At 30.2% G+C, this 26,890-nt stretch overlaps 1 protein-coding gene across 2 annotated transcripts in view; it reads left to right on the top strand.

Moving 5' to 3' along the window:
• LOC113370685 (protein kinase C and casein kinase substrate in neurons protein 1) overlaps nucleotides 1–21,699 on the top strand; it is a 167,655-nt gene extending 145,956 nt beyond the window's left edge. For both annotated transcript variants that reach the window (XM_026611379.1, XM_026611378.1), the window contains exons 10-11: nucleotides 11,903–12,069; nucleotides 21,218–21,699. In XM_026611379.1, the coding sequence (XP_026467164.1) occupies nucleotides 11,903–12,069; nucleotides 21,218–21,324 (274 nt within the window). In that variant the 3' untranslated portion in view covers nucleotides 21,325–21,699. The remainder of the gene's footprint in view (nucleotides 1–11,902; nucleotides 12,070–21,217) is intronic.
• Nucleotides 21,700–26,890: the final 5,191 nt, after the last annotated feature.

The following is a 26,890-nucleotide window of genomic DNA, read 5'->3' as shown; positions in this document are numbered from 1 at the left end:
AAGAAAAAAAACTAAAGTAGTTTTTAAGTACTTTATTTATTCATACGTTTCGGTCTTCATCGAGACCGTCATTCAGTGGAAAAAGGATTAATTATACAAAAAATACACTACACTATTACACTGTGATAAACCAGGCTATTAATAATTGGAACATTTGAACTAATTAATTTTTTTGAACAATTTTTTCCCTTACATTCTAGTGTGTACAAGTTGACTAATGTCTAAAAATGTTTTTAGACATTAGTCAACTTGTACACACTAGAATGTAAGGTAAAAAATTGTTCAAAAAAATTAATTAGTTCAAATGTTCCAATTATTAATAGCCTGGTTTATCACAGTGTAATAGTGTAGTGTATTTTTTGTATAATTAATCCTTTTTCCACTGAATGACGGTCTCGATGAAGACCGAAACGTATGGATAAATAAAGTACTTAAAAACTACTTTAGTTTTTTTTCTTTACTTGGTGTTACTGCCCGATTTTAAATAACCTATCAAAATATAATATCAACACCAAACTCACATATTTCAAAATATATATATATATATATATATATATATATATATATATGTTTATGTTTGTAGGTATATATGTATATGCATATAATATATGTATGTGTATGTGTATATATATGTGTTTACATATATGCTGTATATGTATGGGTGCGTTTGCATATATGTGTATGTGTATGTGTATGTGTATACATATATGCATTTATTGTTTTGCGTATATATACATATATATGTTATGTTATAATTTTTTATATAATAACTTGTTCCATAACAAATATCGTTTTCAGTTAAGGGGGTCTTCCTATGTGATGAGTTGAAAAAATTGAATTTTTTTTTTATTTCATATTTCGGTAGATTATACCTTTAAAAATAACATATTAAAATTTCAAATCGATATCTCAAATAGTTTTTGAGTTACAGCCATTTAAAAAGTATACATATAGTATATAGTACAACGATCATTTTATCTTTAAACGCGTTTTTCTCAAAACTGTGTTTTTCAAACTTGTCTCCATTGTATCTCAGAAACGGCTGGACCGAATTACTTGGAATTTACAGGGCACATTCAATATATTTAAGCGCATGGAATGATCTATGATCAATCAAAAATTTCAAAACTTCGATTTTTTATAGCAAAAAAACAAAAAAAAACCGTTTAATTTGCAACTTTTATTTCAAATGTCTATAAAACATCCAGTTTTTTTTGTATTTATTTGATTGTAGTTCATTCCGTGCTTTTAAGCCTACAAATTAAAACGCCGTTTATTTTTTTTTTGGTCAGATAAGCCGATCAGCCGGAATCGTGGAGACAGTGGGAGCTCTTTTTTTTCAGGGGGGGGTGTTTAGAGCGCTGTAACTCTAGTTGGACTAAATTTTTTTAGCTGAAATTTTATATTTATACTGTCCAAATATGTATTATTAAATGATAAAAAACTTGAAGCTCTAACTATTTACTGGTCGTAGAAAAAAAATTCTAAAATATCCCTAAAAAACAGGCCGTCACATAGGAAGACCCCCTTAATATTTATACTTTTTCTTAATAAATTTCTCTTAATTACATATTTTTTCATTTTTACATTGTCTATCATGGTTTTATTATGTTTCTATATTTTCATTTTGATCCACATATTATGTTTAACCGTTGATTATGGATTGTTTACACATTTATATTTTTTCTATGTTCCTACTGCGCATGATCGCTGAGAAAATCTTCGTAATATGAAACCACTAAAATTCTCTCTATCCCAATCTCTCATCCAATGATGATACAGTTTCCACTATTTTCCGCAAACACGTACGCACACATTTTACTCTCGTACACACACGTAATACATATTCCAAGCTGACAACATGTTCGTTTGGAATAAGTTTTTTTTATAATAAAATATTTTATTTATTTTAATTTTACAATTTTTTAAATTTATCATAACTCGACGTTTTATCAATTTTTTATTTCATATTTATTTTTTGGCACGGCACGGTGCACTGAAATTGTCAAACCGTCAGAATATATTCTGACCATATTGCGCCCCGAAAAAAAAAAAAATTTATTCTTCATATTATTTTCTATAGTTACTGTATATATGTATGAAATATTTCTAAACAAAGCTTAGTATTAGTATAATGTTAGTTTTATGGTATATGGATACTATTAAAAAATATATTTTTTAGAAATAAAGCCAAATAAATCCTATCTTAATTCTAGATTTCTTAATTAACATAATTGATAAGGATTTAACAATGGTAGAAGTAACATAACAATAAAAGTGGTAGAAGTAACATAACTAAGTAAAATTATTAATTAACTTCCCGTAGGGTAAGTTATAGTAATCGCAAAAAAATCGAAAATGAAAATTTTTATATATCTTTACGTTTCAGAGGTTTATGAATATTTTGGCATACCTTAGAAAAAATGGATGTATGTGTGTGTGTGTGTGTGTGTGTGTTTGCGTAGTATGTATGTGTGTGCGGATACAAATTTTCATCGACGATTTCGGGAACACGGATGAAGCAATTTGAATAATTCAAAAAAACATTCGATTCGTATTGATAAGAAGACGTGCTGATTAGTTTTTGGCGGAGGCAGGTTTAGCCGTTCCCAAGATATGGGGCAAAAAGTGCCAAAAACGCTGCCTCTGTTTTTAAGAGAACGGAGCATCCGATTTTAATAATTCAAAAAACATTTTACTTGTATTGACAAGATGAAGAATTGATCAAATTTTCATAGGGGCAGGTCTAGCGGCTTCGGAGATATAACAAAAAAAGTAAAAAAAATGCCATTTGGCGGTCAAAAATGATCATTAGACATATGCACATCAAATTATCAGATATTTTATAGAGATTTTAACAATAAGTATAAATTTTGTTTACATTCCTATGGGTTCCGTACTAATGTTTATCCGTTAGACAGCGACGCGGCGCTTACGCGCTTTATATTTTGTCTCTATGCAGTTAAAGCAGTACGATTGCTTTGAAAAAAAAGTTCAGATCTTCCAAAATATGTCAAAATAAAGAAAACATTTTTTTTAAAAAAAAAAAAAATAAATTTTTTTTTTTCAAAAAAAAAATAAATTTTTTTTTTCAAAAAAAATAATTTTTTGTCCAATTTATAGTTTCTCAAAAATCTTATTTTTTCGAAGTAAAATTTTTTCAAAAATGTTGATCGTTTTTAAAAAAAAAAAAATTTTTGGTACGGGAAGTTCCAGCAATTTGCCTAAAGGCACGATGCCTCAATTGCCTTAAGACAGAATTCCACTTACAGCTAGTTAAAATCTTGATTTGGCAGTGGACAAATTCTTGTTATAGGCCGCACATAAATTCCAGCTTTGGTCTTACGGTTACTACGCGTACTTTACCATCAGTACCGGGGTTTACGTTTGTGATACGGCCTAATAACCAATTTATAGGTGGCAAGTTATCCTCTTTTGCTAACACTACATCATTTATTTTATTTACATCGTTTATAATATCAGGTGTTTCTAATTGCCATTTGTAACGTTTTGTAACAAACTTAAATATTCTATACACCATTTTTTCCAAAGCATATTTCTTAATCGATTTATATTATGCCATAATGAAAGTTTGTTAATATTTATATTTACAACAATGAGTTCAGGAATAGCAGTTAATGTTAATGAGAGTTAACGCGTCAACTATCAGAAAGTAATCAGAATATAAAATCGTGGGTTCAGATAAATCTTTTATGACGCCAGTGATTGGACGAGAGAATAATTCTTCAATTTTTAGTGGTGCGAACACTTTTCGTTTGCGTGATACCCTACAATTACTAACAAATTTAAAGCAAAAGGTAATAACAATTTGCAAATTATTCAAATTAGAGAAATTTTCGAAGCTTTTGTTAGAAAAGGTACACAGGAAAGTATATCGAATAAAATCCCGCTTAGGCCAATTGATAGTTTCATTAACTTTATATTTTTATGGCCAATAATATGTGTTTAATCTTAATCGATGTGGTCTACCATACCCCCAAAGATAGCATTCGCGTGAGTAAGCAAGATTATCTGCCGAATAAACATGTCGCCAATTAATGTCTAATTGCCACAATCCTTGTATAATTATTTTTGCGCTTACCGCAAAGGAAGAAGTCAAAACAAGTGGGTCAAAAGCATTTGCAATTGATGATAAAATATTTTCTTTAATTAATTTTAGTTCAATAATTACTTCATTAGAACATATTTGGAATGTATCTGAAAGGCGATTCCAATTAAATTCCAATAAAAATTTTATCATTCCTTATGTCAAAATTTTCAGAATACTCGGTTTCTAAAGTTGATATTAATATATTATCATTATTTGCGGCCCAAATGTAGAGGGTCAAATTTTTCTTAAAATATGATGCTATTAATTCATATTGTAATTCAACTGACTGTTTTAAAGTTTCGTATATAGACCTTCGCGCCACAATATGCGTTGTAAATTTTGGTCTTCTTTTCTAACCCGAATTTGACGAACTATTTTGCCTATATCAGCCATCAAAATTGATTTGTAACTTGTAAATTTTATCAGAATCTCGCTTTGTTTAAACTTTGAACCCGTATAAGGTACTCCAATTAAAAAATTTTGTTTCGGCAGATGTTATATGTGAATTAACAACTATGCGAGCCTTATCAAGATTCTCTCCAGAAAAATTACGTTTAATTTCTTGTAATGATAAACCAAGATTTACGTTAGCACTGGACTTTTCTATCCGAACATGATTAACGGAAACCTTTTCAACCGGGCCAGAATTATTTCCAAAATTTCCTGCTATAGCCCAACCGAAGACTGTATTTTGTAAAATCGGTTTGTCCTGCCCAAGTATAATTTTCTCATTCAAAAGGATTTCAAAAAATATGTTAACACCGATTAATAACTCAACTTCCCCTGGACTATTAAAATTCTGGTCCGATAAATATATATTTTTTGGTAAAGAAAATTTCGATTTTTCTATGTGCTGCGATGGCGTAGTTTGAAATTTTATTTAAGACGACAAATTTTGATTTTTTCTGATAACTGCCAGTAATATTTGAAATTGTGCAATGAATAAAGTTACTGGATCTAACTGAGGTGTCATCAACGCCGCTTAAAAGTAAATTAGAATTGTGCAATTTAAATCCGAGTCTATTAGCAAGATTTTTGGTTATTATACTTACTTCTGAACCCGAATTTAATAAGGCTCGTATTTTAATTGGTTTGTTGTTTATATCACGAATTATTAAGGTAACGGTGGGTAAGATAGTACTATTTAAATCTATGTTAGTGTGCATAACATGCGATGCTATTGCCGTCGAAATTTCGGGTGTAAATGCGGTAGAAGATGCGCTAAGTTCATTGCTTTGATCGCCCTCTGAATGTAGTAATGTATTATGACGTTTATGGCAATTTTTACAATGAAATCGCATGAAGCACTTTATTTGAATGTGTCCCTTTCGGAGACAATTCGTACACCTGCCGTTTTGTGATATAAATGTTAATCTGTCGTTTACCGTCATATTTAAAAATTGTGGACAATAATTAATGACATGGATTTCTCTGCGTAGAGGGCATAATTTCGACATTGTTTCTTCTTTTGTATCAAATGTGCGCTTCTCTACAACTATATTTTTATGACCCGCTTCCGACTCAATACCGTAAGAAATTTCTGACGCCGCCCGACTTTGTTCAAGAAAAGTAAATAATTCTGTAAGGGTTTGCAGATTTTTGTGCGCTCTATTAGAATTGAATTTACGTCGCATAGAGAAATCCAGTTTATTTAATAGTAAAAATGACAGTAAAGTATCCCAGTTATCAACACCAATGTCCAAAGCTTTGAGGGAATTAATAATTTGCTGAGCGGAGTTAATGAATGTCTTTGATGTGTCCTTAGTTATGTATGAAAGTTTTGGAAGATCAATAAATTGCTGTAAGAATGTATAAGTTATGACACATTTGTTTTCAAATTTACTTGTTAATGTATCCCACGCTACTTTGTAATTAGCGTCGCTTAGTTGCAAATTATTAATAGCCTCAGCGGCATCCCCGATAAGGTGTCCCTTTAAATAATAAAATTTTTGGACATAGGTTAAAGATTTATTGTTATTAATTGTTGATACAAATAAGTCCTTAATCCCGTCCAATCTTTATAAGAGCCGTCAAATTGCGGGATTTGTATATTGTGCAATTTTATTTGCGCTTCGGGAGTTACATTAAATTTTGGTAAATTAGATGATTGCGCTATTAATCTGTCAATTTTGTACGATACGGTTTCATATAAAGTTTGAATCACTGACGTCTGATCTGAATAATCATCCGAGTAATCGAATTCATCTAATATTTTCTCGAATTCTAAATATTTGGTATCGAGACGTTTTTTTACATTTTCTAGCATGTTAATTGGTGGTTCATCAATAAAATCGGTATTCACTAATTTTTCGAAAATTGATCTAATGTATGCGCATTTTCTTAAAAGTTTTTTCACTTCTGCCATTTTAGTTCATTTAAAATGTGACTGATTATAGTTTACAATAATTGAATATTTTGTTAAACAAAATATCTAATACCTGACGCGTTAACTGTTACAAATTTATAAATATGATTGTTACAGAATGTTAATGCTTATAATATACAATGAAATAACAATCGATGAATTAATTGTAACAGAAATCTTAAACTCTGTAGCGCTAAATATAAGTTAAATACAAAGCCTTTACGAGCAAATATTAGTTAAAAATTCCAATAACAAATAACAATAACTTAGATAAATATAAAGATAAATAAACAACGATTACAACCGAAATAGTGAAATTGGTCCAGGAAAGTATGAGCTGCTCTTCAGGAAGATCCTCAAAGTCAGCGCTATGGATTCAGCTGAATGTTTCTGGTATTGGGTTGGCCTGGTTAGCACGCTGTCCAGGAAAGTATGAGCTGGTTCCTTTATAAAGAGATGAAGTCAGCACTCTAGATGCAAATACCAAGTTACCAAAATATTGAGTCTCAATATTAGTCGAAGATAATTTCAGTTGCTGATCTATCAGAAAATTGATCTGGTGTGCCGGATGTCCAGGAAAATATAAGTTGCTTCAGATAAAACACCAAAAGATTGAAGTCAGCTTTCTGGTTTCAAAAAAATGCACCACCGTCTCGGAAATTACAAAACAACACGTAGAATTAATTGGCGGGAAAACACTTGCACTTATTAAATTTTATCACAGTTTATCGCGATACGTGCAAATTACGTGCCCATAACACACCACCAATCAAAATTTAACACAAACACAGAATTTATGCCAGTAAATAATCCGTACAAAGTTCTATTAATTAACCGGTATTCACTATATAAAGCACTAACCGGGCACTAGTTGTATTTATAACAAACTTAATATCCGGCTCGAAGGACCAATGGTTGGGCTGGCTACCATCAGTAATTACTAATAAAGCGGACTGTAAGTAAATAATTGTTATCTGACAATAACTGTTCCAAATTTTGAACATTACTGAATAAAAACACTGTGATTGGTATAAATCTATATTAAATCTTCAAACTATTACAAATACAGCGGTGATTGAATATACTTGTTGACTGTTCCGCTACATTGTCTAGACTAACTTAAAATTATGACTGTCGAGTGTACAGTATTTAGGTATAAGACAGCCCTTGTGTGAGTGACACAGGCCAGAGGCTGCAATACCAAAATTCTAAGAATTGTAACGCAAATCCCGGCGCCACGGCACGGTGCACTGAAATTGTCAAACCGTCAGAATATATTCTGACCATATACTTTTCATATATTCTTTCACAATATATATTTGTTTTTTAAAACTAATTTATTAAATTGGTTAGATTTATGTTTTTTTACATGGTTTTATTTATTTTTGTCTGTAATTATGTATTTTTTATATTGTTTTAATTTGTAACCCTGAAATATTTAATTGTAGCACTGAAGATGGGTCAAATCAAGACCCGAAACATATGATCTCTGAATAAAAACATTTTTCAATAAAACTGTTTTTTAATTACTGGATGGATGCCCAAGAAACAATTTTATCATATATATATTTGTATGATTCTGAAAGTTTTGTCCAAGGAACATACAATTCTTTAATGTTCATGTTTTTATTGATGTTATGCCCGATTAATAGACTTCGTTAATATATATATATATATATATATATATATATATATATATATATATATATATATATATATATATATACGAGGTCTGTTCAAAAAGTACCCGGAATTTTCGTTTTTTCAAAAAAATATTTATTTATTCGTCTACATTAATGTGGTCCCCTTCAAAGTAGTCCCCCCCAGATATAATACACTTATGCCAGCGTTTTTTCCAATTTTCGAAGCACCCTTGATATTCACTTTTTGATATGTCCTTGAGCACTCTCAGCGATTTTCTTCAATCGAGGAAAACCGCCGTCCTTTCATGGGTCTCTTCAACTTTGGGAATAGGAAAAAGTCACACGGAGCCATATCTGGTGAATTTTTGCACTTTGCAACACTTTATTTCATTTTTTACGCAAAATTTAATACAAATTCTTTGACTTTTCAATTCTTCCATTGTAAAAATCGCCGAGCTCAGAAAAACACGTCGAACCTTAGCGACTACCACAGACAAAGTAAACAGTGAATATAGCTGAAAATTTCATCATACTTTAGGGGCATGTATACTATAGATGTTGGGTCTATATATTATTTATATTTATAATTAAAAGAACTGAATAACGTGTATATAAGTTTAATTAACAATAATAAAATAAGTATAAAGTATTTCACTGATATAAAATATATTTAGGTTAGGTTTATGTCTTCACTCTTCCAAGGGTTGATGATGAGGGTGAGACTGCATTTTTCGCATCCCTCGAGCCCACGCAAGTGTTGCACGATGCGCCGTCGCCAACTTGACAGTTTGCGACGTTCTTCACACGCAACGTGTCTATGAAGTTGGTATTGGCGTTTCTAGTTGTTACTCTCACCGCTAGGTGTCAGGAGACGCCATAATACCAACACAATAAAAAAAAAAATTTGACAATCAGACACTCCAGACCCGCGAAATTTAATTATTAGTAATTCCGGGTACTTTTTGAACACACCACGTATATATATATATATATATATATATATATATATATATTTCAAAGTAACTAGCAGCCCATTCGTCGAAATAAAAAAGGTATAAAGTATAAAAACTTTTATTTATACGTTTCGACACAAGATGCGTGTCATCATTCAGCAACTACAACAATTTGAAAATTTTATTAACTAATATAAACACCAATATAGATTAATTATAACATAGAGAAACATTATACACACCACAGGACAAAAACACTCAACAAAAATTTATTTTTAAAAAATTAAACTTATAACAATTAGAAAAAAACATTTTTTTTTAGAAAAAATTATGAATAACTAAAAGATTTGAAAACTAATTTGACTAAAAGTTATGAAATGTAACATTGTGAAGCAAGAAACACGCCCATACCGAGCACCATACTCGACTGTAATATTTCAATAGGCGTATTGATAGGAATGGGAGGGGACGTATCAAGGGCAAATGCACGAAGCACGAACGCATCGAAAACAAGTGGTTGAAATGGATTTGATCAAAAGGAAAATGCAAAACATGTAAAAGTTTGAACAAGAAAAAACAAAATTGTAAAAAATAATATAAGAGAGATAGCAAATTATTTTTTTGTTTTTTTAATAAAATCAATAACAAGCTGGTAACTATCATGTAAAAGGTGGGATGAATTGCGTTTATTAACACAAGAGGAATTTAATGAAATAAAAAAGGATTCAGCAAATTGTCTAAGGTCACTATTTTTTTCGATATAGAGAATAACATTAATACTTCACATCCTGTTATTCTCAATAGGCACAATGCCCTAATTGCCTTAAGACAGAATTCCACTTACAGCTAGTTCTTTATCGTAGTTCATTTTACAGACAATATTATTTAGTTTAACGAATTTTTTTTTTTAAATTTCATCCACGTAGAAGGCCGGAATCACTGCAGCAGTGAAAGGCCTTTTTTTGTCGCGCCGTTGGAGATCGACGATAACTTAAAAAATATTTATATATGTATATGTATATTTACCATGTATTTTTAAAACATGTATAAATATATTCCTAAAATTTTGAAATGATTGATAAAGTAGTTTTTTTTAATATAAATTGCCAAAAATCATCTTTTTTTTAGGCGGTTACACTAGTTGTGCCCCTTAATTTGAGTTTAAAAGTCGGGCGTTCCATCAATATAAATAGTATGAGAGTTTTCAGAAATTTATTTAAAATCCATACGTTTCAGCTAGCATCTTAGCCTTCATTCAGTGGCAATCAATATAACTATGAAAATTAGAACTAAATAAATAATATGTAAGAAATTTCTTAGAAAAACAACAATAATAATAATAATAAAACACTTACAATTTTGTCCTAATTGGGGCCGTGTTGTCGAATCGGTTTTGCAATTGCAAAACAACTCTTCAGCGAATCTTCTTTTCAAAGCGTTCTCTGCAAAATGTAAAATTTTTGGGTTGAAAAAATTTATTATTTGTATATTTATGACTCCCGACTAAAATCGAAAAACGGACGTGTTTGTCTATACTTGTTTATCTATGCATTTTTTTGAAACTTTAAAAAATTATATTATAGAAATTTTTGAAAAAACTGTTTTTTTAACTTTCTGTAGTTATTGTAATCATCCAAAAATAGAAAATGAAAATTTTTGCATATCTTTACGTTCCAAAGGTTTCTGGATATATGTATGTGAGTGTGTGTACGTCCGTATGTATGGATACAATTTTTCGTCGGCGTTTTTTCGGAGCATGGATCAAACGATTTGGTTGATTCAAAATACATTCGATTTCTACTGAGGGGGATACGTGCTGATTAGTGTTTGGCTAAGACAGTTCTAGCCGTTTCGGAGATATGGAGCAAAAAGTGAAAAAAATAAAATCGAGTTTTTGAGATAACGGAGCACCCGATTTAATTTTAAGAAGACTTTCAATTTGTAATGACGGGGAGAAGAGGTGATTAATTTTTGACAAAAACAAGTCTAGCCGTTTTGGAAATACTGAGCTGTGGAAAAATGACAGTTTTTAAGAGAACTAAAGATCTGAATTGAATCATTCAAAAAACGTTTAGCTTGCGTTGACAAAACGTTTGTTTTTTTTTAGAAAGTAAAAAAAAAATATTTCAAAATAAAAATTGGTGCGGTACCCATAGAAACGTAAACAAAATTTGTTTACGTTTATTAAAATGTCTAAAAAATATTTTATAATTTGATGTGCATATATCTAGTTATCATTTTTATCCGCCAAATAGTGTTTTCCCTTACCTTTTTTATTGGTACTCCAAAACCGCTAGACCAGCCTTTCTAAAAACTTAAAATCAGTTCTGGATTTTTCAAATACAAATACAATGTTTTTTGTATCATTCAAATTAGAATTACCATTTTTGACTCTTTCTGCTTGGTGTCTTCGAAACGGCTGGACCTGCCTTTGCCAAAAACTCATCAACACGTCTCCTCGTCGATACGAATGGATTGTTTTGTGAATTATTCAAATCGGTTGATCAGTGTTCACGAAATCGTCGACGAAAACTTGTATCCAAACACACACACATACACATATACGTCTATTCATTTCTAAGGTATGCCAAAATGTTCTGAAAATCTTCGAAACGTAAAAGCATATAAAAATTTTCATTTTCGATTTTTTTGCGATTACTATAATTCAACCTACGGGAAATTAATAAAAGTAAGTATTTGTAATTTTTAAAATTTGAAGTGTTTATATGAGAGAATGAACGAATTTTTATATGAAAATATACACCTAAAATTCTAATTCATATTATTGAAATATATAACTAAAGTCATCTATTCAATCATCATGTTGTAGCAATGGTAATGGACCGAAGCAGGACAATCCATTTGAAGAGGAAGAAGATTGGGACGAGGGCGATGGTGACAATGATGCATTAGTAGACAATGGAGAGCCCGGTGTTCCTATTAAAGCTCTTTATGATTATCAAGGAGCAGAAAGTGACGAATTAACTTTCAAGCAAGGTAAGTGATGTGATAATATTTAAATTTATATCTTGAGTTTGAATCATCATTATGGTCTTTTTTCTCATAGGGCGTTGTAGAACATACATATATGTTGCTATGCATACTCATATTTAATTGCTAAATTTCAAACTTTTTTCAATAAACTGATACCTGGATCATTTGGATGAAAGTTATTATCAATTATTTCTGTTATTCTTTTTATAGTGCTCCTACTTTAATTATGGACCAGCTATTGAGCTAGTGAACCTGTTGAATAACTTTGTTCCTGTAAGGCTAAAAATTTTTATACTGGTGATTCTGAGCTATGTACGAAAACAATGGCATGGCAGGCTTCAGTCCTGCACATCAACATTTTTTAAAAACTTAGAAATTTTCTTGGCAAATTTTGAAAAATGAAATTATATTCATAACGCTTAGTTCAAGTTACTAAATATCTGATTTTCGACCGCCAAATAGAATTTTTTTAACTTTGTATTGGCAAAAACTTGATCATTTCATTATTACGTCAAAATAAGTGGTATGTTTTTTGAATCATTCAAATCGCATTCTCTTTTCTCTCACAAACTTAATTGCCATTTTCTGCGCTACGTATCTCCGAATCGACTGGACCGACTTTTGTCAAAAACTAATCAACACGTCTCCTTATTAATAGGAATCGAATGCTTGGTTGAGCGGTCCTTCCGAAATCGACGAAAAATTGTATCCGTGCATACTAGAGATGGGCTTATAATATCCGAAACCGGATGGGTTCGGATTTGACTCCGCTTCACAGAGGAGTTATATCCGGTTAACAACTACACGACTTCGACAAATTCGAAACCTAATACTCGACAGAAATGTTCTATATGGTGTTGTTTATATATCTAAAAATTTATTAAGTATTTGGTTTACAATCAGTTCAAACGTTTTTTCTTTTCATTTTATTATATGAAATTACTATTTTATGCATTTTAATATGCATACAAAACTCGTATTGTATGCCGAAATTGGGACAATAAAAATATTAAGTATCATTCAAATATCAGTTCTTTAGATCATTCAAATCGGATGCTCTGTTTTCTCAAAAACTCGATTTCTATTTTCTGCACTCTTTGCTCTGTAATGGCTGGACCTGCCTTTTTCAAAAACTAACCAGCACATCTTCCTATCGAAAACGTGGACGAAAAATTGTATCCATACATACATACACACACACATCAATTTTTCCTAAATGTTCAGAAACCTTCAAAACGTGAAGATATGTAAAAAATTTTGGACGATTACAATAATTTGTCTTATGGGTAAAGCTAAAATCCTGGATTTATTTATTTAGCAAAAGTGATCCAAATTTATAATCAAAATTGTTAGTTTAACCCAGTGAATCCCAAACTTATTTCACCTACCGCCCCCTTTCCAGAAAAAATATTATTCAGCGCCCCCCTAATTTTGTTTTTATTTCAATAGCAATTAATAAGATATATAAAAATTATTGTATCTGTAAATGATAAATTGATGAATAAGAAACCAATTTTGATAGAGTACGCTACTTTAATAAATCATAAAACATTCGGAAAAAAATTGCACTATCAGTGATTTTCAAATTTTTTAGGCCGTCAAGTCACTGTATTGAATTTTTCAGGTATATTACGGATATATTTCTAATGAAATGCAATTGCAATTAGTACATCACTGCTGACGGATAGATTTGCAAAACATTTGATGATTTATTTATTAAAATCATGGACGTTATCAAAATTAATATTTTACTCTTTCAAAATAATGTTGTCAAAGATTGAAATCATAAAACTATAATCAGAATAAAGATACAATCATTATAATTTTAATTTGAGGGATGAATTTGGTGTGCTATTACCAATTTAGAAATTTTCGGTTCTATCTTCGCCAAAAGTAATCTTAAATCACGATCGACTATTAGTAATCGGTTTCTTTTTTTTGTTGTTAAAGTTACAGCGCTGAATCCACTTTCCACTAATGATAAAAGTATGATGACGGAAATGCAATCAGAAATTTTTCAATGACAGACCAAATTTGTGAGTAGACCGTCGGGATCTCTTGGCAGCAGAATTGTTGGTAGCAATTTTAGAATTTAAATTTCAATTCACCATTTGTTATTATATCTATCAATTCTTTTTGTAGCTGTGAAGAATCTTCTGTAATTGCACTTTAAAAAGGAACGAAATTCCAATCAAGTTTGTTAATTTGTATAATACTCGTATCTTCGAAATCAAAATCGCTATTCCAAAATTTGTGCGTTAAATATCATTCCACGAGCCTTAAGCTCTACGGTGTTGATGAAATTTTAACGAAATCGAATAATTTTACAAATTTAGAAATATTTAATGAAGATGGTACATTTGTGAAAAATATAAATGCCTTCGTGCTTAAGGGGTTAGTGGTACTTGGAATTTTTCAAAAATCGATTTTTATTTTTTTGCATTCTCATCAAGTGTAATATCTTGAAAATGTTCTCTAAACTATGTTTTTTGAACCGGTGACCACTGTAACTCAAAAACCGCTTAGTAATATTTAATGAAATTTATACAGCTTTTAGAATACATAATAAACTCGGGCCTGATTGAAGGATTTTTATTTTTTCAAAAATTTCAATTTTTTAAGACCAATTAATCCCTTCGCTTACAAAGACGCCTCAGAGGCGTCGCAAGGTTATCGGCCCAAACACAAATATGACGCCTCAGAGGCGTTGCAAGGTATTAGGCCCAAACACAAATATGACGCCTCAGAGTCGTCGCAAGGTTATCGGCCCAAACACGAATAGGACGCCTTAGAGTCGTCGTAAGTCTACCGGACGAAACATAAATGAAAATTTTCCGAGACTTGGTGAAGCATATACATACATCGTTTATAAGAAGTTTTAATAAAATTTCCCATTATAATGTATTAAAAAATGATTAGTGATGAATTACAAAGCAGTGATAATTTTGCTACCAGTAGTACTGACAGTGGTAGTGACATTGTACGTTTCGCACAAATATATAAATTTATAATTATATGTATAAATTTATATATTTTAATAATAATTTTTTATTTTTATTTAAGAATCAGCGTAATTATTTATTAAAAATCTTGCAAAGTTAATTGTACCGCACATGCGCATATAGGAATTTTGTGATTTGTTCAGTTTCGAACGCTGAGCAAAGTTGTTTATGCAACTGCGTGCGACCGACCTTAGTGTCGCTTTGGGCCCGTAAATTTGGATATTGGCTAGTAAGTGAAGGGGTTAACTGTTGATTTTTTACCCAAAAATCTAGAAATTTTATTTCTGATGCTGCCATTTTGTTAATTTTTGCAAAAAAAGAAAACCTTCGATCAGGCCCAGGATTATCTATTTATAATATATTATAAATATTTATAAAACTTTTTCTTTTCATTTGATTGATTTTAGATGAATCTCTAAGGAGTTATGATGGTCACCGCCAGGACCGTTTTTTTGAAACAGGGTCAACAAAAACAGCTATAACTTTGGGAATATTAATTTTTATCTGAAATTTTTGTTACTTCAAGTCAAAACATTGTATAATGATGCCGTATCAATATTTTTGTAAAAAAACATCGTTTAATAACAAAAAAACAATACTGAAAATTCTCATTTTTTTGTACCTCCAAGTACCCCTTAAGAAAATATCGAGTCCACTCGCGCGGCGAATCCAAATTTCTGAGCTAAATCTTCCTAATGGATTAAGATTTTCGGATCCACACTTCACTATCCCGCGCGAAGTAGATATGTTGATAGGTGTTGATACGTTTTGTAAAACTTACGTACGAAAGAATTATTCTAGATCACGGTAAACTTATTTTACAAAACATGGTACTCGGGTGGACAATTACGGGTAGATATCAAAGAAATATAATTGCAAGGCAAGTAATAATCATATATCCGTCATAGAATCTCTTACAGAATTTGGTAAAGTTACACGCGTTGACAAGTTACATAAATTGTCGACTCACAAAGAAAGTGTGAACCATCGTTTTCAGAAAATTCTGATGTAATTATGGTACTGTTTCCGCATCATTTCTTGCATATACACGTTTAAACATTTAACTTTTGACAAAGATCATAACTTTCGTTTGACGGCAGATGAATTGCGCAATTGGACTATGCCAATTTAGTTTTAAAATAGTAAATACTAAGAAAATTTAAAAAGTTCCAGTTTTAATAACCTCAGTAGAGTAATTTTTTTTGTTTTATTTATTGGCTTTTGATATACATCATAAGGCCAGATGCCATTCTTACAATTGTTTACTACAAATTCTTATTGAATCATTAACTTATAAATTAATTTTTTTTAATTATTAATAAAATTAAATATATATTTATAAATTTTTAAATTGTTACTAGCTACTAATGATTGTACATAGATTGGGAAAATAATATTTTCTTTAAGTAAATTTATTATTAATGTTCTTCTTTCGTTTTGGAATAAGTTGCATTCCCAAAACAGGTGATGTATTGTTTCCTCTCCGCTTCCGCAATCGCATGCTGAGTCCGTTATGATTCTAATTCTTTTCAAGTGGTTCTTGCAGAAGGTGTGTCCATATCTCAGCCTACAAATAACCGAGATGAAAATTCTACTTTATTCCATGTTTTCAAACCATGTATTTTGCGATACCTTATTCTTTGTTAATGCGTATGTGATGCCTTTCGCTTTTGTTGATTCTGCAAAGAATGTTTGCCATCTTTCTATACACTGTTGTTTGATTACGTTATTTAATTCTAAGGAAGGAATTTTGTCACAATTTTCGCCGCTATGGCAAGCTTCTTTTGCTAACGCATCTTCTATCTCGTTTCCATTTATATTTGCGTGTCCTTTAAGCCATACTAAGATCATTGACTTTTCTCCTACATTTCTTTCGTTCAGATTGTTTATAATTTCATATATCAATATATTTGCATGCTTGCTTGGATTGTTTATTGCGATTAGACTCGATTTGCTATCACTGAAAATGATCGATTTATTTACATTTTTGTCTCTAACATATTTTGTTGCTACATGTAACGCCATCAGCTCCGCTATAAAGATGGAGGCAAATTTTGGTAATTTAATTTTTTTCCTATATTTGTGATTATATATAGCACATTCAGTTCCATCTTCCATTTTTGAACCATCTGTATATATGTGAAGGTGATCGGGCCATTTTGAGTTTACTTTATTTTCAAATTCCCAATTTTTTATTTGTTTATTTTTAATAGATTCTTCTACTAAGTTGGCCTCTGTTTTGGCATAGGAATTTTTATATGAATAATATTGTGGAAATTGATAATAAGACTTGATTTCGCAAATTTTTACATATTTCTCATACGGTTTTAGGTCATAAAAGCTCGTTATTAAAGGGGGAGTAGGTCTGTTTGTCCAATATGGTTTAGTTATATGTAATCTTGCCAATTCTTCTAGTTGCTTTGGAATATTATGGCAAGCGTTATTCAATTTTTTAACTAAAAATCTTTTAGCCAATAAACGTCTTCTTATATCTAGCGTAATATATTTTTATGATTGCAACATTGTTCGCGAAACGAGACAAACGAATAGAAGTCACAAAATTAAATTCGATTTTACAAGCTTTTATGCAACAAACAGATCACTCGCGTGATTTATGAAGATGCTTCAGATCCTTTCAATCTATCACGTGGCCCATTTTTAATTATACGACACGTTAACTGATGTATTGCATAATCATTAACTGGCTTGCTAATTGTGTTATCAAAGAATAATGATAGATTTTCAATTTTGATTTAAGTCAGCATTAAATTATGATTCAGGGCCAACATTGACAAAGTCGGCGTCTAAAGAAATTAAAATATTTAACTGAACGGTAACTCAGTTTTTAAGAGAACTGATAGGCAGGTCTAGCCGTTTCGAAGATATGGGGCAAAAAGTGCCACGAACGGTAACTCAGTTTTTAAGAGAACTGATTGTGAGTGTTCGATTTTAATAATTCCAAAATTTCATTTTACTTGTATTGTAAAGATGAACAACTGGTTAAATTTTTACGAAAGCAGGTCTAGCGGTTTCGGAGATCTAGTGAAAAAAGTAAAAAAATACCATTTGGCGGTCAAAAATGATCATTAGACATATGCACATAAAATTATCAGATATTTTACACAGATTTTAACAATAAGTATGAACTTTGTTTACAATCCCATGGGTTCAGTACCAATGTTTATCCGTTAGGCGGCGACGCGGCGCTTACGCGCTTCGATATTTTGTCTCTATGCAGTTATTAATATTATATATAAATAAATGATTAACATTGACACCGAAATATAAAAAGATAATATTTTGGTCAAAATTATCGAAACATATATGATATAATGTGAATTAGAGCTGAACCTAACTTTTCTTTTCTCACTGTTGAATGTTCATGATGATGGTAGCAATTCTACAAGAAAGCATTTGTTTTATTCACATCTATTGATACAAAAAATGATTAGATATTTATATAATTACTAGCTGACCCGACAAATGTTGTTTTGCTAAGTAAGGTATATTTTAAACAATTTCTAGAGAATCAAAAATATTAATACTTTAAGTGTATAAAGAATGTGTTGTTTGAATGCTATATACAATGAGGTATTATAAACCCCATTAGTTTGTCTATATTTTGTCAATACAATCACACTGGAAGTTTTATACACTTTCTATAGAAAAATGGTATAATCCATTCCAAGTCTTTTTTGGTCTTCCGACTTATTGATTATGTTTCAAGTTTTTCAGATTCTTTTTGGATTCTGGATTTTGTGTATAATTGTAAATAATACTACTGAGCTTATACAATATTTTCAAATTTCTGTGAGGAGAGATAGAAAATGAATTAAGTATAGTAACTTAGAACGTAACTTAGAACGGCCAGGTGGCAAACAGGTTTATTGTTTTATTTTTATTTTAAAGGTATTTTACAAAATAATTACATTTTTAGCTAATGCTCAAAAATTACCAACGGAAAAAATAACTTAGAACGGCCAGGTGGCAAACAGGTTTATTGTTTTATTTTTATTTTAAAGGTATTTTACAAAATAATTACATTTTTAGCTAATGCTCAAAAATTACCAACGGAAAAAAATACTTTTATTGTGGATTTTTAAAGATTACCATTTATCTCCCGATAGCAAAGTCATGAGAATCAAGGTTACAGCTGTTTATACTTTTAAATATCGTTGTTAAACAATGCTTAACTTTACTGGTTTTTGACACATCGGTGGTGGACCTTTTTAACCCCGGACCTTTATATATTACTATATATTCTTCGATAAATTCTGGGAAATTATAACTAGGGAAATGTTATTCGACCAAATTTTGGATCTGAATTTAAATAACTTAAATAAAAAATAATATAACCTAGAAAATGTTTTATTAATACCAATGAGTTGAAATGTAATAGGGTTGTTGGTAACGTGGTTCGTATTGACCTCCTAGTCAAATTAGGTTATAGTAATAGTAGGCTTCGGAATGCCTTGAGTTCTTATTAAGATATTGGCTGAAATATCTTTTCACTTCTAAAGAACAACACTGATTGACTATTTTTAACAATAATTTATTAGCACCCACTTATAATGATTAACAATTATCTTTATAATGACTAAACCGCGACTCTGCTGAGGCCAACAGCAACTATGCTGTGGCCTACAGCAACTCTGATGTGACTATGGCAACTATGATATAATTAAAACAACTCTGATGTAATAAAGACAACTCTGATGTTATTCAAGCAACTCTGGCTCCAACTCATATCAGTACTTTTTATATACTGCTTAAGTGGGACTGCAAACACCTTACGAGGGCGTATTTAAAATATTTGCTGATTGTGATAATTACTGCAATCGATATCGAATTTGGCATATCAGCATTGCTATTACACAATGCAGCATTATCGATTGCTATTACACAATAGAGTATATCATTATACAAATGAGATCTTTCAGAGCTCATTGGGATTTTAATAAAGTTGATATTTTGAGTTTCTAGTAACACTTGCAATCCGTTTAATAACGTTTTTGTGTATAAACATAACTACGAACAAAACTACTTACTGCAATTTAATCATAATTAAATAATATTCACGTGAAACATCCCATTAAACGTAATTGAACATCATCTGTTTTATTAACTTCCCGTAGGGTAAGTTATTGTAATGCGCCGAAATCGGAATTGAAAATTTTTACATTTCTCGACGTTTTGAAGGTTTCTGAACATTTTGGCATACCTCAGAAAAAATGATGTGTGTGTGTGTGGTGTGTGTTATGTGTTTGTGGTGTTTATGTATGTGTGGATACAAATTTCCAGTCACGTTTTAGGGCGCACGGATCAACGATTTGAATGGTTCAAAAAACATTCGATTCCTATTGATAGGGAAAAGAGCTGATTAGTTTTTGGCAAAGGCAGGTCCAGCCGTTTCGGAGATACGGAGCAAAGAGTGCGGAAAATAGAAATCGAATTTTTGAGAGAACGGAGTATCCGATTTGAATGATCTAAAAAACATTCAATTAGTAATGATTGCGAGAAGTGTTTATTAGTTTTTGGCAAAGGCAGGCAAATATGTGAAAAATTGCAGTTTTTGAGAGAACTAAGCGTCCGATTTGAATGATTCAAAAAACTTTCTGCTTGTCTTAACAAAATAATTGATTTTTTTTTTTTTAGTTTTTTGTTGAAACAAATAATTTCTAATATACTTTACAAATAATTCAACTCTGCAATTCAGTTTATATAATTCTTATAAATATTAGACAATGTTACAATATTTATAATAATCTATTTGAAAACATTCAGTATTCCTCAAACATTTCGTTACGGTACGGGAAGTTCCAGCAATTTGCCTTAAGGCACTATGCCATAATTGCCTCAAGACAGAATTCCACTCACAGCTAGTTTAAATTACGTTTCTACAAAAAATTTCAAATTAAAAATGTAAAGTTTCTACGCGATTTTGAAATAATATCTCACCTTTCCGACAACCTACTGATTAGCACGAATTTTTCAAGACTAAGACTGGCCCAATCGGTTTAGCCGTTTTCGAGTTTTAGCGGATCATTTTTATATATGAGAAGGTTATTTCACATGTGTTTTCAAAGCTTTAATTAAATTAAATTAATATTAATTGAATAGTGGCGCACTGATGAAATGCACTTTTTTAGGTGACGTGTTCGAGAAACTGGAGGATGAAGATGAACAGGGTTGGTGCAAAGGGCGAAAGGATGGTCGCGTCGGACTTTATCCAGCTAATTACGTGCAACCAGTGTAACAATAACAGTGTGTGAGCTAGATTAATTAAAAAATGATAATTCAAATTGATTTGTAATATAAATTGTTTTCAAAACATCTCCAAATTAATGTAGTGAAATAACATTAGTAGAAGAAATGATGAACATAATCCTTTTTATACATCTGGACAATTAATTGTAACAGACCTAATTCTATTCCATTAGTTTGAAAATTACATTAATTTTAACATCCTTTTAATTATATATTAGACAGAAAGGATTAGAATTCGGTCTTATCTAATTTAATTTTTTGCTTGTCTCCATCTCCTTAATCTAGCTTTCAGGACATTTGTTAATACATGCGAACTTTTGCACTGCATATGAGCCACACACACACACACACACACACACATACATACACATATATATATATATATATATATATATATATATATATATATATATAAATGAATGAGAATGAGTTATTGTTGAAGATAATTGTTTACCTATTTACCAGTTAATGAAATATATAAATTATATATTAATTTTCCATGAATAAACATTTGGACATTGTTTTGGGTGATAAAAATAAAATGCATTTGATAAATATCACATACATCTTTATGAGACCAATATATGTACTATTTATTCTAATTAAACAAAATGGTTCAACCTACAACTATAAAGTATTTATATTATAATTATCACTTAGTGATAATACTTATCTATTAAGCAATATGAAGATAAATTTGTATCAATTATTATATCTATCACATATTAATGTTAATAACTTATTCATTTAAACTAAAATATTTTATAGTATTGTATATAATTAATTGTTATCATGCTGAGGAAACGAGTAAGAGGTGTTAAAGATCATTGTTATATAGTCATGTGAATAGAAATATCAATATACATAAAAGATTCTCTGAAAAGTTTATGAACAAATACTACTTTAATTTAATTTAACATTTTGCTCATGGTTTCAATTTCTGAAATTCTAAGAGAATATCTTTCAAAATTTATTTATTTATTGTCTTGTTGTTTATAATTTATTTTAACCTGAAACATAAATTTGGTTATTATTTAATATAATTTAATTTTATGAACATTGTATTAATTTTTTTTCTAACGACGAAATAATTTAGGTTGTTAATATGTCATGTAATGTTTTGTTGTATCATTAAATTGAATGTATATATATAATAATAATAATAAATGTTTATTTAATCAAATAGTTTTTTTTAAAAAAGAATTAGTTTAGTTTTTTAGGATATCTAGCTGTACCCGATCACGCGTTGCTGTGTTTTACATGTAAATAAAAATCTTAACTAAAATGCTGTTCTGTTACATCAAGTTGTTGAGATGGATGTTCTAAAATCTAAATAATGTCTCCCAATTGCCATCGAATACCTAACACCGCGCTATGCTCAACACTATCACACACACTAGCATAATTCGCTGTACATTTATTGCTGACACATGTTCGGTTTTTTTTTAAAAAAAAGCTGTGCAAATTTACAATTTTTACAGAAATTAAACTTGCCTCGGATCAGCTACATCTCGTTTATTTAATCCCCAAAAATATTTTATTTAAAAAAAAGTAATAACTCACATTTAGTGCTGTTTCCAATTATTGAATATTCACAAGATATGTGTTGCTGTTGTTAATATGTATAAGTGATAATCTAAGAATTTCAAGTAATACGTTCTGTAATTTTTTAATTTTAGATTTAGATATTTATATATATAAAGTCCGTTTTTTTAGTTTTTTTTTTATTCTTGCTCTGTATATATTTAGTTTCTAACGTTACTTTTTCTGTTTATTTCAAAATTGTAGAACCACTGATGATGACGTACAATTTCACGTCGACACGTATGGAAAAATAAAGATGTTTTAAAAATCTTTACTTTATTTACTTTTTACTTGATGTTACGCAATCCAAGAAATTAATCATACATTACAAAGTCCGTTTTTTAGTTTTTTTTTTATTCTTGCTCTGTATATATTTAGTTTCTAACGTTACTTTTTCTGTTTATTTCAAAATTGTAGAACCACTGATGATGACGTACAATTTCACGTCGACACGTATGGAAAAATAAAGATGTTTTAAAAATCTTTACTTTATTTACTTTTTACTTGATGTTACGCAATCCAAGAAATTAATCATACATTACAACATCAAATTTAAACGCCTTCAACACACACACACACACATATATATATATATATATATACTAGATGACCCGACAGACGTTGTCCTGTACCCGCCTCTATGTTTTTTTAATATCCTATACTAATATTTATACCGTTCAGTTAAAAATAATCATTATTGTTTTTCGAGTTACTATTTACACCAATATATGGGTGATGTTAAATGTAGTACTGTTTCAAATAAAATGATTATTCTCAATTCGCACAGTTAACACTTTAATTATCCCTTTAATAAATATTAAAATATGTTCAATAAAATTATATATTAAAAATTATACACTGCGAGTTATAGAACAAATTTATTTCCAATAGCTCAATTTATTTTATTGAATTTAAGGGTTATACAATATTTTTAGACATACCTGTGGATGTGGATGTTTAAATGAATGATTTTTTGGTTATTCACGGCTAAATCATTGATTTTCCAAATTTATCACTATGTATTTATTGTCATAGCATAGATACACGTGTTGAAAATTGAAATCTTTTAAAAAGTATAACCAATTCAGAAAGCATTAATATATAGCATGCGGTCAAGGTACAATATCACCTTGGATTTTTCTACCCAAAATAATTGCTTCAATAATGTTGCCTACAATTTTTATAATTTCGTTCCATATTTTAACTGGCTTTTAGTATTTTAATATCTAAATTGCATTTTTCTAATAATTCAATATACATTATTACTTAAGTTCATATTTGAAAAGAATTAATTTGTCAAATTTTGTTCACATGTGCTCTATTCAACCTACTATCAACAAAATTATTGCAGTAAATAGAGAGGAAAAAAGCGTATGCCTAGCTAATCTTAATCTAAAGTTCAGAAGTGAAAACAATTTCCATTTCGTCACCACCCCCCGCATTAATTGGATTATAACCCTTTTAATTCTGATTTTATCCTAACTTGTAATATACTATTTTAAAGGTGATTAAATATGTTACAACTTTCTCTATCATAAATTTTACCGTAACTTCTCTTATTTTGAAACGGCGAAGGGTTAAAGGGCTCGAAAGACACTTCGGTTGGACAGCCGCGCACTCTTTAAACAATTAGAACTCTATCAATATTTGTGTAACAAAAAAATAATAAAAAGCAATAATTAGTCAGAAAAATACCTTGAATTTTCATATATATACTTTTATACGTATTCTTTCAGAGATATTATAATGAGAAATTGGTTGTTTTATTAAATGGATTTTTTTATGAAATCATGAGTTTTTTTAAAATCGATTGTACTAATGTTATGGTATTTTCTAGAATCCATCAAGATCTCTCAAACCAAGTTAATTCTAGATGGAAAACGATTATTTTTAATTTTGGTGGTAATAGCACTCATAAACTATTTGATTTAAATGAAAAAAAAACATTGTATGCGTCTTTTAATTGCATGATAGCTCACTCAATTTACACGCAGAAGTACTTCTTTTGAAACTTATTATGAGAACTATAAAAACCCATTTTCATAATTAACTTAATATTGTTCCTAGAACACTGTAAAATAGCGATTTATTAGAATTTTTATTGATTTAATTTTGTTTATTACATGATTTTCGTTAAAATGTATATTTTTGAAAAAACAATGAAAAACGCAAAAAAGAAACAAATTTTCAGTAGCCAGTAACTTGAAAAGTATTTGCTTTTTTGAAAAACATTATTAAACATTTTTCTCTTATAATTAGTTCTTTTATCGATACCCAACGTTATTTTGAAAAAGACAAATTGCACCACTGAAAAGAAATTTCATCCACCCGAGAAGTGGTAAAGGAGTCTAAATTGTTTTCACTTCTGAAGAGTAAGATAAACCTAGTTCCAAAATTTCAAACGAAATGAAAAACAGTAAAAAAAAGTTCAGACCGAAAGCATTGAGTGAATATTCCGTACCCAATGACAAACATATGAATTTTTGACACAATGAAACTTCTAAATAATCTTTTTTTGTATTGTAACTTAGTATAGTAAGGCAAAACGACTGCAAATTGAATATTTTTTAACAAAATTTTATTGCAAGCAAAAGCAAACCACGCGCAGTTGAGAACACGATTCGCCGTGCGCGTCAGACGCATGCGCAGACTGTCAAACGCATGTTATATTATTTGCATCTTATATTAATTTAATTTTTGGCACATCTAAACTGCTTTTTGGCATTAATAATGTAGACATTACATTTTCCTTATTTATAATCATGAATTTATTATATTTTAATATTGCCTTAGCCTATAAGTGAATAGAAATGTTTGGCAAATGGCAGTCTTCAATTGTTCTTAATGTCAGAATAGAATAGAACTTTATTAAAATTCAATAGTTACAATTTAAGTCATTTACAATACATAATTATTCTAAAAATTCATTTATAAAATAATAGGGATTATTTAGTAAGTATTTTTAACAATATTTTAAAGGTGAATCTGTTTTGCATCTCCATCCATCAGGTAGCTTATTATAGATCTTGGCTCCCAATGTAGTTCTTAGCGATGATTTAAGTTTGATTTTTGGACATATCACTGCATTTTTATTCCGCGTATTGTGGTCGTGGACATCACTTCTCAATAAATGATTAGTTTTATCCGCATGCACCGCAATAGCTTGTTGCCAAATATAAATGTTTGTGACAGTCAAAATTTTGTGTTTTATGAATAGCGGCCTGCAAGGCTCCCGAGGTGAGACTCCTTCTATTGCTCTAACCGCCTTCTTTTGTAGATCCATAACTTTAGAAGTGTGTGCACTATATCCCCAAGCTAATATTCCGTATGAAAGTACAGAATGGAACATAGCAAAGTAGGTTTCCCTGGCACATTCCTGGTTTATTATGGATCTAATTCTTCTAATGGCATAAATGGCTTGCGCATAGCAACTCTATATGTTTGGCCCAGGTCAGCAAACTATCCATTGTTAGTCCCAAGTATTTGACTTCACCGCCTTGAAGTTCAACATGTCTTCTACTAGCTGTAAAATTAATAGAAACAGTTTTGTTTTTATTAAGAACAATTTTATTGGCGAGGAACCACTCTTCAGCTTGTTTATAAGCATTTTGCCTCTTTTCATTCATAACTTTTATGTCTTTGCTTGCAACTGCCAGTGCCGTATCGTCTGCGAACTGAGTCGAATGGCAATTCAAGTTGGAGGGCAGGTCATTCACAAATATTAGGAATAGTAGCGGACCTAAAATACTGCCTTGAACAATTCCAATTTCTGGTACTACTTCTGCATTACTGAGCTTATATTGCCAGTCGACGAATTGTTGACGATTCGTGAAGTAGGATTGCATCAGCGTTAACGGAACACCTCTCAGTCCATAATATTCAAGTTTTTTTAGAAGTATTTTGTGTGGTACGCAATCGAATGCATGTATGTATTCAACCCCTTTCTAAATCCAAATTGACTGTTGTTTGAA

The sequence above is a fragment of the Ctenocephalides felis genome, unplaced genomic scaffold (assembly GCF_003426905.1).
Source record: "Ctenocephalides felis isolate EL2017-DRISC unplaced genomic scaffold, ASM342690v1 CF-g0.4_SCAFFOLD_01492, whole genome shotgun sequence".
NCBI classification, from domain to species: domain Eukaryota; kingdom Metazoa; phylum Arthropoda; class Insecta; order Siphonaptera; family Pulicidae; genus Ctenocephalides; species Ctenocephalides felis.
The sequence above is the reverse complement of the archived record's forward strand: the minus strand, read 5'-3'. Positions and strand labels throughout refer to the sequence as shown.